Source organism: Vigna angularis, chromosome 1, assembly GCF_016808095.1.
Source record: "Vigna angularis cultivar LongXiaoDou No.4 chromosome 1, ASM1680809v1, whole genome shotgun sequence".
Lineage (NCBI taxonomy): Eukaryota > Viridiplantae > Streptophyta > Magnoliopsida > Fabales > Fabaceae > Vigna > Vigna angularis.
The window spans coordinates 5,491,393-5,502,663 of record NC_068970.1 but is presented as its reverse complement, the minus strand read 5'-3'; the positions used below and the strand labels follow the sequence as shown (position 1 = coordinate 5,502,663).

General features: G+C 36.9%; 1 protein-coding gene across 1 annotated transcript; it reads right to left on the bottom strand.

The window, feature by feature from the left end:
* Nucleotides 1-2,191: 2,191 nt before the first annotated feature.
* On the bottom strand, nucleotides 2,192-3,268 carry LOC108322685 (uncharacterized). The gene has a single exon (XM_017554855.1). It carries the CDS (start codon nucleotides 3,266-3,268, stop codon nucleotides 2,192-2,194), a length of 1,077 nt encoding a protein of 358 aa, XP_017410344.1.
* Between the last annotated feature and the right edge of the window lie 8,003 nt (nucleotides 3,269-11,271).

Here is an 11,271-nt window from a genome sequence, read left to right as displayed (position 1 = left end):
GACCCATGTAACGTAGCATGCCGTCCGTTTCAGTGTTGAAAAATCTAGTTTGATCTGTACCGAGCGCGCTTAAAATCTTCACCAACTCTTCATCCTCCATTTGCTTGATCCTGATCCGGTCGAACACGTCACTTGCTATTCTGAGGTTGCAGCATTTGATACTGTTCGGCTCAAATTCAAACTGCAATCTCAGATCTCTAAAGCTCTCCACCAGATTGAGTTCTCTCACCATCATAACTGAAATGTGAACAGATTTCCTGCTTAAGGCGTCCGCCACTACATTAGCCTTCCCTGGATGGTAGAGTAACTCAAACTCATAATCCTTTAGGAACTCAAGCCACCTCCTCTGCCTCATGTTTAACTCCTTTTGATCGAAAAGGTACTTGAGACTCTTGTGATCGCTGAAAACCTGAAAGGTGGCTCCGTACAGATGATGTCTCCAAATCTTCAAAGCAAAGACGACCGCCGCCAGCTCCAGGTCGTGTGTCGGATAGTTCTTCTCGTGAATCTTCAATTGTCGAGAAGCGTACGCCACTACTCATTTCTCTTGCATCAGCACACAGCCTAAACCTTGATGAGAGGCATCACAGTAGACTTCAAATGGTTTGGCAGTGTCTGGAATCACTAAAACCGGAGTGCTCGTCAACTTCCGCTTAAGCTCTTGAAAACTCTCTTCACACCGATCGGTCCAAGCGAACGGGTGATCCTTGCGCGTAAGCTGCGTCAGTGGTGCGACTATCTTAGAAAAACCTTCAATGAAACGCCTGTAGTAGCCCGCTAGGCCAACAAAGCTACGCACCTCGGTGACTGAACGCGGACTCTCCCATTCCAGTACCGCTTGAATTTTAGCTGGATCCATAGAGATGCCTCCAGCCGACACCACATGCCCCAAAAACTGAATTTCCTTCATCCAGAATTCACATTTAGACAAATTGGCATATAACTCCTTCTCCCGTAACACTCCAAGTACAAGTCTAAGATGCTTCTCATGCTCGTCTTCGGTCTTTGAATAGATGAGAATATCATCTATGAAGACGACCACAAACTTATCCAAATAAGGCCTGAATACGCGATTCATATACTCCATGAACACTGCTGGAGCGTTCGTTACTCCAAAAGGCATCACCACGTATTCATAATGCCCATAGCGAGACCTGAATGCTGTCTTCTGAATATCATCCTCCTTAACTCTGATTTGATGATAACCGGATCTTAAATCAATCTTCGAGAATACTGCAGCCCCATGCAGTTGATCCAGTAAGTCATCTATCCTTGGCAACGGGTACTTGTTCTTAATGGTCAGCTTATTCAATTGTCTGTAGTCTATACATAACCGCGAGCTGTCATCCTTCTTCTTCACTAAAAGCACAGGCGCTCCCTAGGGTGATACGCTCGGCCTGATGAATTGTTTATCCATTAGCTCCTCAATCTGCCTCTTAAGTTCGGCCAACTCTGCAGGCGCCATACGATACGGTTGAACAGAGATGGGTGCGGCTGTCGTCACCAAATCAATCGTGAATTCCACTTCACGTACGGGAGGCAATCCGGGCACTTCGTCCGGAAAGACATCCGGGAATTCGTCCACAACCGATCGTTCTTTACTGTGCTTATTGTCGGACGATCGCTCAAAATTTCCACCTCCTAACTCCCTGTCTTCGTGCGTCATGATGAGAAAACAACTAGCGCCCTCCATGATGTCTTCTTTCAGCTGCCCGAGCGTCACGGACAACTCTTCTTCATCTTCTTCAGGAAAGATTAACTCCTTAGCACCACAGTCTATGAGAATGTGATTGGTAGTCAGCCAATCCATTCCCAGAATTATTTCTAACTCCATCAAAGGTAAACAGATCAAGTTCACCTTATAACTACGCCCCTCAACCACAATAGGACATCTAATGCATACGGTAGATGTCTTAAGCTCTCCAGTCGTTGGGGTTGATACCACCAAGTCGAACTGCATATCTCTCACAGCTATCCCCAGTTTTTCAACACACGCCTTCGAGATGAAGGAGTGAGTCGCCCCCGAATCATACAGTACACGACATGGCATTCCATACAGCAAGCATTCACCAGTTATAAGATTACCTGAGCCTGCTGCCTCCGCGCCTGTTATAGCGTACACACGTCCGACTGCTTGGGCTCTGCCACCTCTTGGTTGATTCCTTCCAGCGTTTGGTGGCCTCATTACTGCTCAACCTCCCATATAGCACTCACTCTCCAAGTGACCGTTTCTTCTGCAACGATTGCAATACTTCTCTCCCACCAACTGAGGGCATGAAGACTTGTAGTGAGGTCCCCCACACCTAAAACACTTGACCGCCCCCTGTTGCCCAGACTGTCCGGCAACCACCATAGATTGCGACCCACTGCGAGGTTGATTTGGACGATCGTAAGGGGACTTCCTCATATTAGCATTATTTCTGGTCATGGTCGGCCCCCTAACCCCCTGTTGTTGTTTCTTCTGTCGTTCTACTTCTGCCATATTCTTCTCCAGTACCTTAGCCCTCTCGACCATTGAAGGGAAAGACTTAATACAGTGGCTGGATATCAGCACCTTCAAATCACTCCTCAACCCATTCTCAAATTTCCGGCACTGCCATTCTTCATTAGCGGCCACGGTATTGAACCTCAACAGATGCTTGAACGTACTGGTATACTCCGACACAGACTTCCCTCCTTGTACCAGTTGAAGAAATTCAACTTCCTTGGCGTAACGAACGCTGTCTGGGAAATACTCTTCATAAAATTTGTTCCTGAAAACTTCCCAAGTGATGGGAGCATGAGCGTCTGTTAGGATAGTCTTCACGCTCGCCCACCAGTGGCTGGCCTCACCAGTCAACAGGTATTCAGTAAACGCCAATCTGTTGTCGTCCGGGCACCTCTTTGCATTATAGATCTTCTCCATGTCCCGCAGCCATTGATCTGCCTCATCAGGAAGGCATTTTCCATTAAACTTGGCGGGATGATGTTGGAGAAAGCTCTCCAAACTCCATTCAGCATGTTGGGTAGCGTTAGAAGAGGACGCTCCCGGTGTACTTCTGGTAGCGGCAAGGATATCCATTAACTGCCTCTGTGTCGCTTCAGAGTTGGCGCGAGCAGCTTCCAAACTCTGCAACGCACTCTGGTTCTGCTGCATCAGAGTGGCGTTCTGCTCCATCAGTGTGTTATTCTGTTGTTGCAGTCTATCAACTATCGTTTCCAACAACCTAGCGTTGTTGGACGCATCAGGGTCAGTAGGTTGCGGTGGAGGAGGAAGTCTAGGTGCCATTTGTTCTCTGTACACAGAGAAAAATGAACGTTAGTCATAACTAAGAGTTAAAACAATAACTCATCAATCACACAATAAGCACACAGCAAAAACGCAATGCACTCATAACCTACAGCGTCCTTAAGAGAACAAAACTGCTCTGATACCACTAATGTAACATCCCAAAATACAGTAATAACCATAATCAGAATTAATTACATTTAACAGTAAAACAGTGCAGTCTTTACAAAAATTTACGAGGTTCAAAACGTCGAAAGGCTTAAAGTACAGAATGTAATATAGTCCAGCGGTATTCCAAGGTTCTAAGACTCATGTTTATACAAACATCAACTGAACTTTCATAAGCTAAACAAAATAATAAAGGCTACCCCATGTCGAGCACTCTAGTGCTCGACCTTAACCTCTACTTCAACAGGATTGGCATCTTCCAAAATCTCTTCTCCCAGCGTCTCTTCCAGCGTCTCTTCCATCAGATCACTTCCATCTGCTCCCATCCACATGGATGATCATCGCAAGGACAAGACGGACGTACAATGACGATCGACAATACAAGGAAAACGAGTGCAGGGTAAGTTTATCGAATTTAATTCAAGTAAAATACACATTTCATAAACATAACAATCATGTCGATACTTCACAACATATAATTTAACTCATTCAATTACTCAACCAATTCCTGATACTAGACTGACTGTCCGGACTGTATGAATCTTGTGTAGCTACTACGTTTCTTGCACCCGGGTGATGTGATAACTGAATTTCTCCTCAGCTGCCACCCGAGGTTAGTCTGTTCCGTCCAAAGTAACCCTAAGGACTAGGACCTCCTGCCGTTCCCACACATGATGTACCCCCTCTACGTGAGGACGAGTACTCACGGAACATCAGGATGAAACGTCGGCCAAGCTTTATCCACATTCATACATTACAAATCACAACTTTCATTCTAGAGTCGTTCCTCCCTGGAACGCTCGTTCAACTTCCACAACCGTTTATTCATCACATATACTGTTCATCATTTATAATCTCTCACTTTATTTTTTTGTTTTTGTCTTCCAGTACACGTACATAAAATCACAACAGTTCAGCCCTCTTTATAACGAGGACAAACGTGAGGAACGAGACCTAAGAATTTCCCCCGTTCCAAAACAGAATAGGACCGACTACAAGATAGATGGACGACCTATATTATCATGGGTGATCAACATGGTCGGTCGACACAAATGAACGACCTATATTAACAAGGGTGCTCGACATGGTCAGTCGACACAGATGGATGATCTGTATTATCATGGTGATCAACATGGTCGGTCGACACAGATGGTCGACCTGTATTAACAATGATACTCGACACGGTCGGTCGACCCAGATGGACGACCTGTATTAAGAAGGTTGCTCGACATGGTCGGTCGACACATATGAAGGATCTGTATTATCAAGGACTCTCGACACTGTTGGTCGACACAGATGAAAGATCTGTATTATCAAGGACTCTCGACACTGTTGGTCGACACAGATGAAGGATCTGTATTATCAAGGACTCTTGACACTGTTGGTCGACACAGATGAAGGATCTGTATTATCAAGGACTCTCGACACTGTTCAGTATGAACTATTCGTAAAAGACCTACATAGCTCATGCTCGACCAGAATCCTTCCCAAATGAAAGTATTCCAATTCAAAGAAGTTGACTGGAACACCAAACGGTCGAGAACCGTTTAATGTCGGACATACGTTATCCTAGAAAATTTGATATTCAAGTTTCACTTCTTCTAAGCATATATATTTCATATTCACACGTATCACTCATATCATACATTTCAACCAACATATACCATGTTCATGTAGTACAACCACGTTCGATCATGCATAATCAACCAATATACACCTCATACTTATAATCATATACCAACAATCAAATAACACAGTTCATACTTCATGCGACATACGTAATATTCATACAGTACAGGACAAACATAAGGATTAAATTTAATAAGCTTCCCTTACCTGGATAGCAGTGTACGCCCTAAAAGTATGACTTTCACACGTTCGACTACAGCTCTTTTCTATACTCAACAGCCACTTAAGTTTCTTCCACTAAATCTAGCCAAAGGAATGTAGAAAAAAATATCAACTCCTACCCTTGCATGCAACAGAATCTGGGTTCGTAGGAATATCCAGAAACGATACCTAAGTTGGAAGACTTACCGTTTTCAGAACTGAGATTGGTTCGGTCCAAAATGAAGATCACAGCAGGACGAACACTCCTACGGTGCTGCAAACGTGATCGGAGAAGAGATGTGAGTTTTATAGTAGAGAGAAGTTAAGAGTTTTTAGAGAGAAGTTGGAGAAGATGAAAGGGTGAGTTCTGAGGAAGAAGATTAGTGGTGCAGGTGAGAGAGAGTTTTCAAAAAAATTCTATTTTTATTAAACTCACGTTCGTTCAGACGAACGTGTCCCAAGCTGACACCTACACGCCAAACTATGAATTGGAAACTTCTCTCGTGACACGTGGCGTGCGTGCATGTGGTGCAAAGTGCGTTTTTAATGCACTGAACGTGTGGCGCGGTGCATTTAAGGAAGCAGCCAGGTGACTCAGCAGTACAATAATGACAGATTTAACATTAATTAAGATTTTAATTTTTCGAGATCTCACACGTTTTGTGGATATATCATTGGATAAAATTTTGATTTAATGAGTGGATACATGCAGAAGTATATGCAATTAAGTGTAGAATGATATATCATAGGATAAGATTTTGTTTTAATATAACAGCACAACATGCAAGTATGTGCACAGAAGTACATAGTATACATTTTCTAATTCTTTGAGATTCAAAGACAGAATTGCTTTCTAGGGTGGGTTGGGTCTACTGACTTCTTCTAATTTATTTATATATAACAAATGGTTAAAAGAAATTAAAATAAATATTTATATTTTAATAATAATATTTAATAATGATATTTTTTATACGTTTAATTTTTCGATCACAATAAAGTATCGATTCTGTAAGTACTCGTAGACATGCAATGTACCTCTTTCTTTAATTGTCCATGATTTCCGTATAGATTTGTCTACGGAACGGTAGAAAGTTAGGGAACAGAACAGAAACTATCTCACCATCTTATCTTATGATATCACCTTCACCCATTATGGGTCACATCACATTGTTTCCAGCTGACCTCTGCACCTTTTTCTGTGTATGTACCCTTTCAATGTGATATGAGAACATGCATTGCATAAGGCATGTCCCATGCATGCATGCATGTATCAACCATAAGCATTGGACAACATAACACAGTATATAGCTAACTAACCAACCTTTATCTTTTAACAGAAAAGGCTGCCTTTAATGAATCCCCAACTGTCCTTTCATTACTCCGGAGTTTCCATTAACCTATTCCCAGGTTGTCTCTGTCTCTGTTCATATTGTTACTGTTACCACACAACAACCTCAAATATTATACTAATACACATCCATGTAAAGTCTAACACAACACCAACCAGCAGCAGCACAAACACTTTTTTGCAACTTGCAACTCAACATCAGTTCCATCATTCATTCAATCAAAACGCTCAACCGAGATGTATAGAAGAAGACGTGCTTCAAAAGCAAAGAAAATGGCATTGATCAATTCAATGCATGCTACAGTCAAAATTAAACCACCAACCATTTAATTTCCCTGCAACTTCCTTTTTATCAATGAGTGTCAGCTTTTCAAGTATGGTCCTCAAACCTATCGGCACGTGGTGAAGCGCCACCCCGAGAAGAATTTCTCTAATCCCAAGTGTGTGTTTAGATTAGAGGTGTGTGTCTTTTGTTATTCTTAGGGTCTAGGTTACCACTGTCTAAAAAACAGAATGTTGTGCTTTTGCCACCATATTTTAACCATCATTTATGTTCAAATTCCATTTGGTTTGAATAAGCTACACATTGTCAAGCAGAATTGAAGTCAATTAATGAGGTTTGGTGAAGTTTCTGACCACATAGATGTGATGTATCAAATTCAAAGTCTTTTACTGCATATCCTAGGTACCATACTTAATATCCCATTCCTTGCTACAAACCCTCTCCTATTATACTCACCTCCCTTCCCCTCTTTCCCTACCTTATTCCCTAGTAATAATATCACCAACACCTCCTCCTTTTCCTCCTCTTCATTCCCTCATTTCCTCTCCTCACTTTTTCTTTCTCTTTTGCCTCCTCTTCTCACTCAAACACCCCTTTTTCAATTAAGCTCAATTACTTTGGTAAGATGAGAATAGGGGAGCTCATACTTGTGTGTTTTGTTTTGTTGTGGGCTTGTATAGGCTCCAACACAGTCGCAAGGAAGACAGTTTTTGTTAGCAACTTTTTTGACGGAGCAAAGAAGAAGACTAACACTGTATCATATGCAGATAGTGCTCACAAATGCAACGGCAACAGACATTTGTCTTGCTATGGCAACAACATCACTGTAGAAGACAAAAGACTCGTTCCCACTGGTCCCAATCCTTTGCACAACAGATAGAGCTGGGTAGAAGTAGAACCAGAACAGTCTGCTATCAACACCAAGACATCATCAATCAATCATGATCTCTTTCCCATCAAGTCATATTATTTCTAATATTGTTATATTTCTTATGAAATTTTACTTTCTATCCCAATTCCCAGTTGAATTTCATTTCCCTTTTTGCTTTTGGTTTCCTTTTCTATTTTGTTTTGTAAATGAATTATTATTAAAAGATTTATATTGTTCCAGCATCTCCAATGGCTATCTTAAATTATTGTTTTTTTATCATTGGTCCCATGGAAAAAAGATCCCTTGCATGTTAATGATACAACATTTTTCGTGTTTGTTTTGAGTGTTCAAAGTTCAATATTGTCCAAAAATGTTGATATATATTTCTTTATCCATTTTCTTTAATGAGGGAGTACAACATTTTCTATTTTCTTTCAATTTATGAAATGCAAAATTGGTGTGAAGGGAAATAGAATTATGAGAAAATGACATAGCAGAACTTAGAACAGATAGCCAGTACAATTTGGATGGGACCCTGGTATGATTCATATTTTTTAAACAGAGACAAGGGCATGTGATATGACCCATGACCTGCATTACTAATCAATAATAGGCTTTAAGTTAAAGCCAAATCGTGCAAATAGGTTGTCTTTTAAGACAACTTTTGTAACCTTAAATATGTTGGGTCTATATAGATTAATGGGTTAACATACACAAAGTCATAATGATGATTAAGGAGATATATTTAATTGATTAGAGATGAGTCAAAATGGATAGAAAAAGACATATAATTTGACAGATCCGTTGATTTTGCAGGTAAAGAGATCAATGAATCCGTTTAATAGTGATATGTCGTAGGGTGCGTACCGAGGCTACATTGAATGGGTGTCGGGAAAGAATTGAATGTGGTGCCTGTGACACTGTGGTTATCTTATCTGCCATGCACTATTAATTGGAATAGCAAACATAACACACATACATATATAAAAGTCGTTTTTCTTTTGTCTTTGTCTCCCTGTTTCTTTCACACCAAAAGCTACTTTTTGACACAAACCATGGTGTCTTTCCACTCTTGTTTATAGTCTCTTTCTCTCGTTGTATATCTCGAGGTTAAGTATATGTTATTTTATATTTGTTCATAGAGTTGCATGTATGTATCATCTCATCCCTTTTGGCAATTCAAAAGAGTCAAAACACTGAACCATGAGTGTGGAGAAAGAATAGCTGGTCAAAGAGAATGGAAAAAGTGCTTCTATGTATTCTTTCTTTCTTTTTGTCTCTCTCACTCGGAATTTCTTGCCACACAGAGACACAACATGTCGTGATTGTTGTTTTGCAAAGTTTTAGAAGAGGAAGAGACAGGACTAGACTTAAAAAGATGTCATTTGGAATACTAGAGAATGATTTGGTTATTGTCTTTATTCAACCAATATGTGCTTTTTAAAATAAACGTACACTTAAAGTATACATTACATTAATTTAAAGAAAAATAATATCTATATAGAAAAAATATGATGTTGAACTATGATTTTGTACATTTTATTATTGTGTTGTAACATAGTCTAATTGTGATTTTAAACATAGTATAGTATGAAAATTTTGATTCAATTAGTTCATTGTTTACAAAAATTTGTTTTCATCTTTAATTTCATTATCTAATAAAAATATTATTTAATTTATTATATTGTTTTAGGAAAAAATAAGACTAGTCTATTTTAGTTAATTAAAACTAAAAGAGTTATATGTTTCAAAAATTGTAGTATGGATATTCTCAGTAAAGTGGGTTTTTTCAAACTGAAATAATAAATTATAGGTATAATATTAAAAAAAATTCACTAATCCAAGAAATAATTAATAGTTTCTCTAAATACAAAGAAAATAATAACATTTTTTATTAAAATTATACAATTATTTGAAAATTTTAAAAGACAAACAATTTTTTTCTTAAATTATCTGCTTAATTATTAAACAAAGAAAAAATAATAGAAAAATATAATTTTAAAAAGTTTAACAAGCCTTCCTATATATATATATTAAAATGTGGAAAAACCTGTATTTAAATTAAGCTATGTGAGACTTCCACTGACATTAAGTTTAAACGTATGAATTCAAGGTTTTGGATAAATTTTCTGAAATTAAAATTATTTTATATAAATTAATTTATAACAATTCTTCAAGTAATTTTTCTATATTTTTTATTTTTTTAATTTGTATAAATTAAGGTTAAAAAGGTTATTCTGTTTTTTTAATTTTCATGAAAGTTAATCCAAAAATATTAGATAAAAGAAATGATAATGACTAATTAAGTTTTAACTCATGGATAAAGTCTAACCTTTATAGGAAAACACACAATTATTAAAAGTCAGTTTTTTTTTCTTTTATCCTGCTATGATATGGTTAAAAATAATTTATAAACATTAAATTTTATAAAAGTTCATTACATTAAATAAATTTTGGCCTCAATAATGATTAATGTATTTTTACTTTATGTAAAGGATAAAAATATTTATAAGTATTATACAGTTATAGTTGATAATTTATTTGATATACACAAAAAAAAAAGTTTTAAAAAAATTAAATAATAAAATAACTTTAATACTATTGTACCAATTTTTTTTCTTTTTAACCGTTTCTCTTTCATTTTAATGTTGTTAAAAATTTAAATATAACTAAACCTAATTTTTTTTAATGAACAGAGAAAACAACAAACGAAAATAAATAAATAAAAAGTAAGCAACTCAGTATATCAACTATCAAGTAATAAAGTGTTAAACATCTAAAAATAAAATAAAAAATTTAAAATATGAATTTGAGATTTCATTAAATTTCTTTCTTTGAATTCTCGACAATCTTATGTAACATTCCTGTTAACTTAACAAAATCTCATGACACACAATATTTTAATATTTTAAATTATTAATTATAAAGACATAAAGCTAGTAATATAAGAAATTTAATTTAATAGATAAGTGAAGAATGAAACATTACATTCTTATATAATTAATTTTTGTCCAACATGTATTCTTAATATTTATTAATCTATCTATTATAATAATAGATCACTAAAAAATAATAAATAAGAAAAAATAAAATTAATAATAATAATAATAATTAGATATATTCGCGTTTCACTTTTTTTTATCTATTTTAAATAATTTCTAAATAAGTTAGCCATAACTTCTATTACATGAAGCTTTTATTAAAAAGGAAAAAAAAACATTTTCACTTTTTTATTTTTATTTTTCATTTTTACTTACTTTTCATCCTCCAATTCAATACAAAAATATTTGTTTATTACATTTCCTAGTAGTGGAGAGGAAAACAAATAAAGCTTCTTTGGTATGTGTAAGAAAATAAATATCATTTTTAAAGACAAGTTATATATTCAAAAGCAACTTCTTCTAATAAATATATCAGAACTATATTTCAGTCCATACTATAAGTAAATACTTCTGTCTGCATAGGAAGAGATAGCTACAAAATTTGCAATTAACACGAGTAGA

What these genes read in the sequence shown, in the direction of transcription:
- LOC108322685 (XM_017554855.1), bottom strand. Translation starts at nt 3,268, where the DNA reads ATGGCACCTAGACTTCCTCCTCCACCGCAACCTACTGACCCTGATGCG.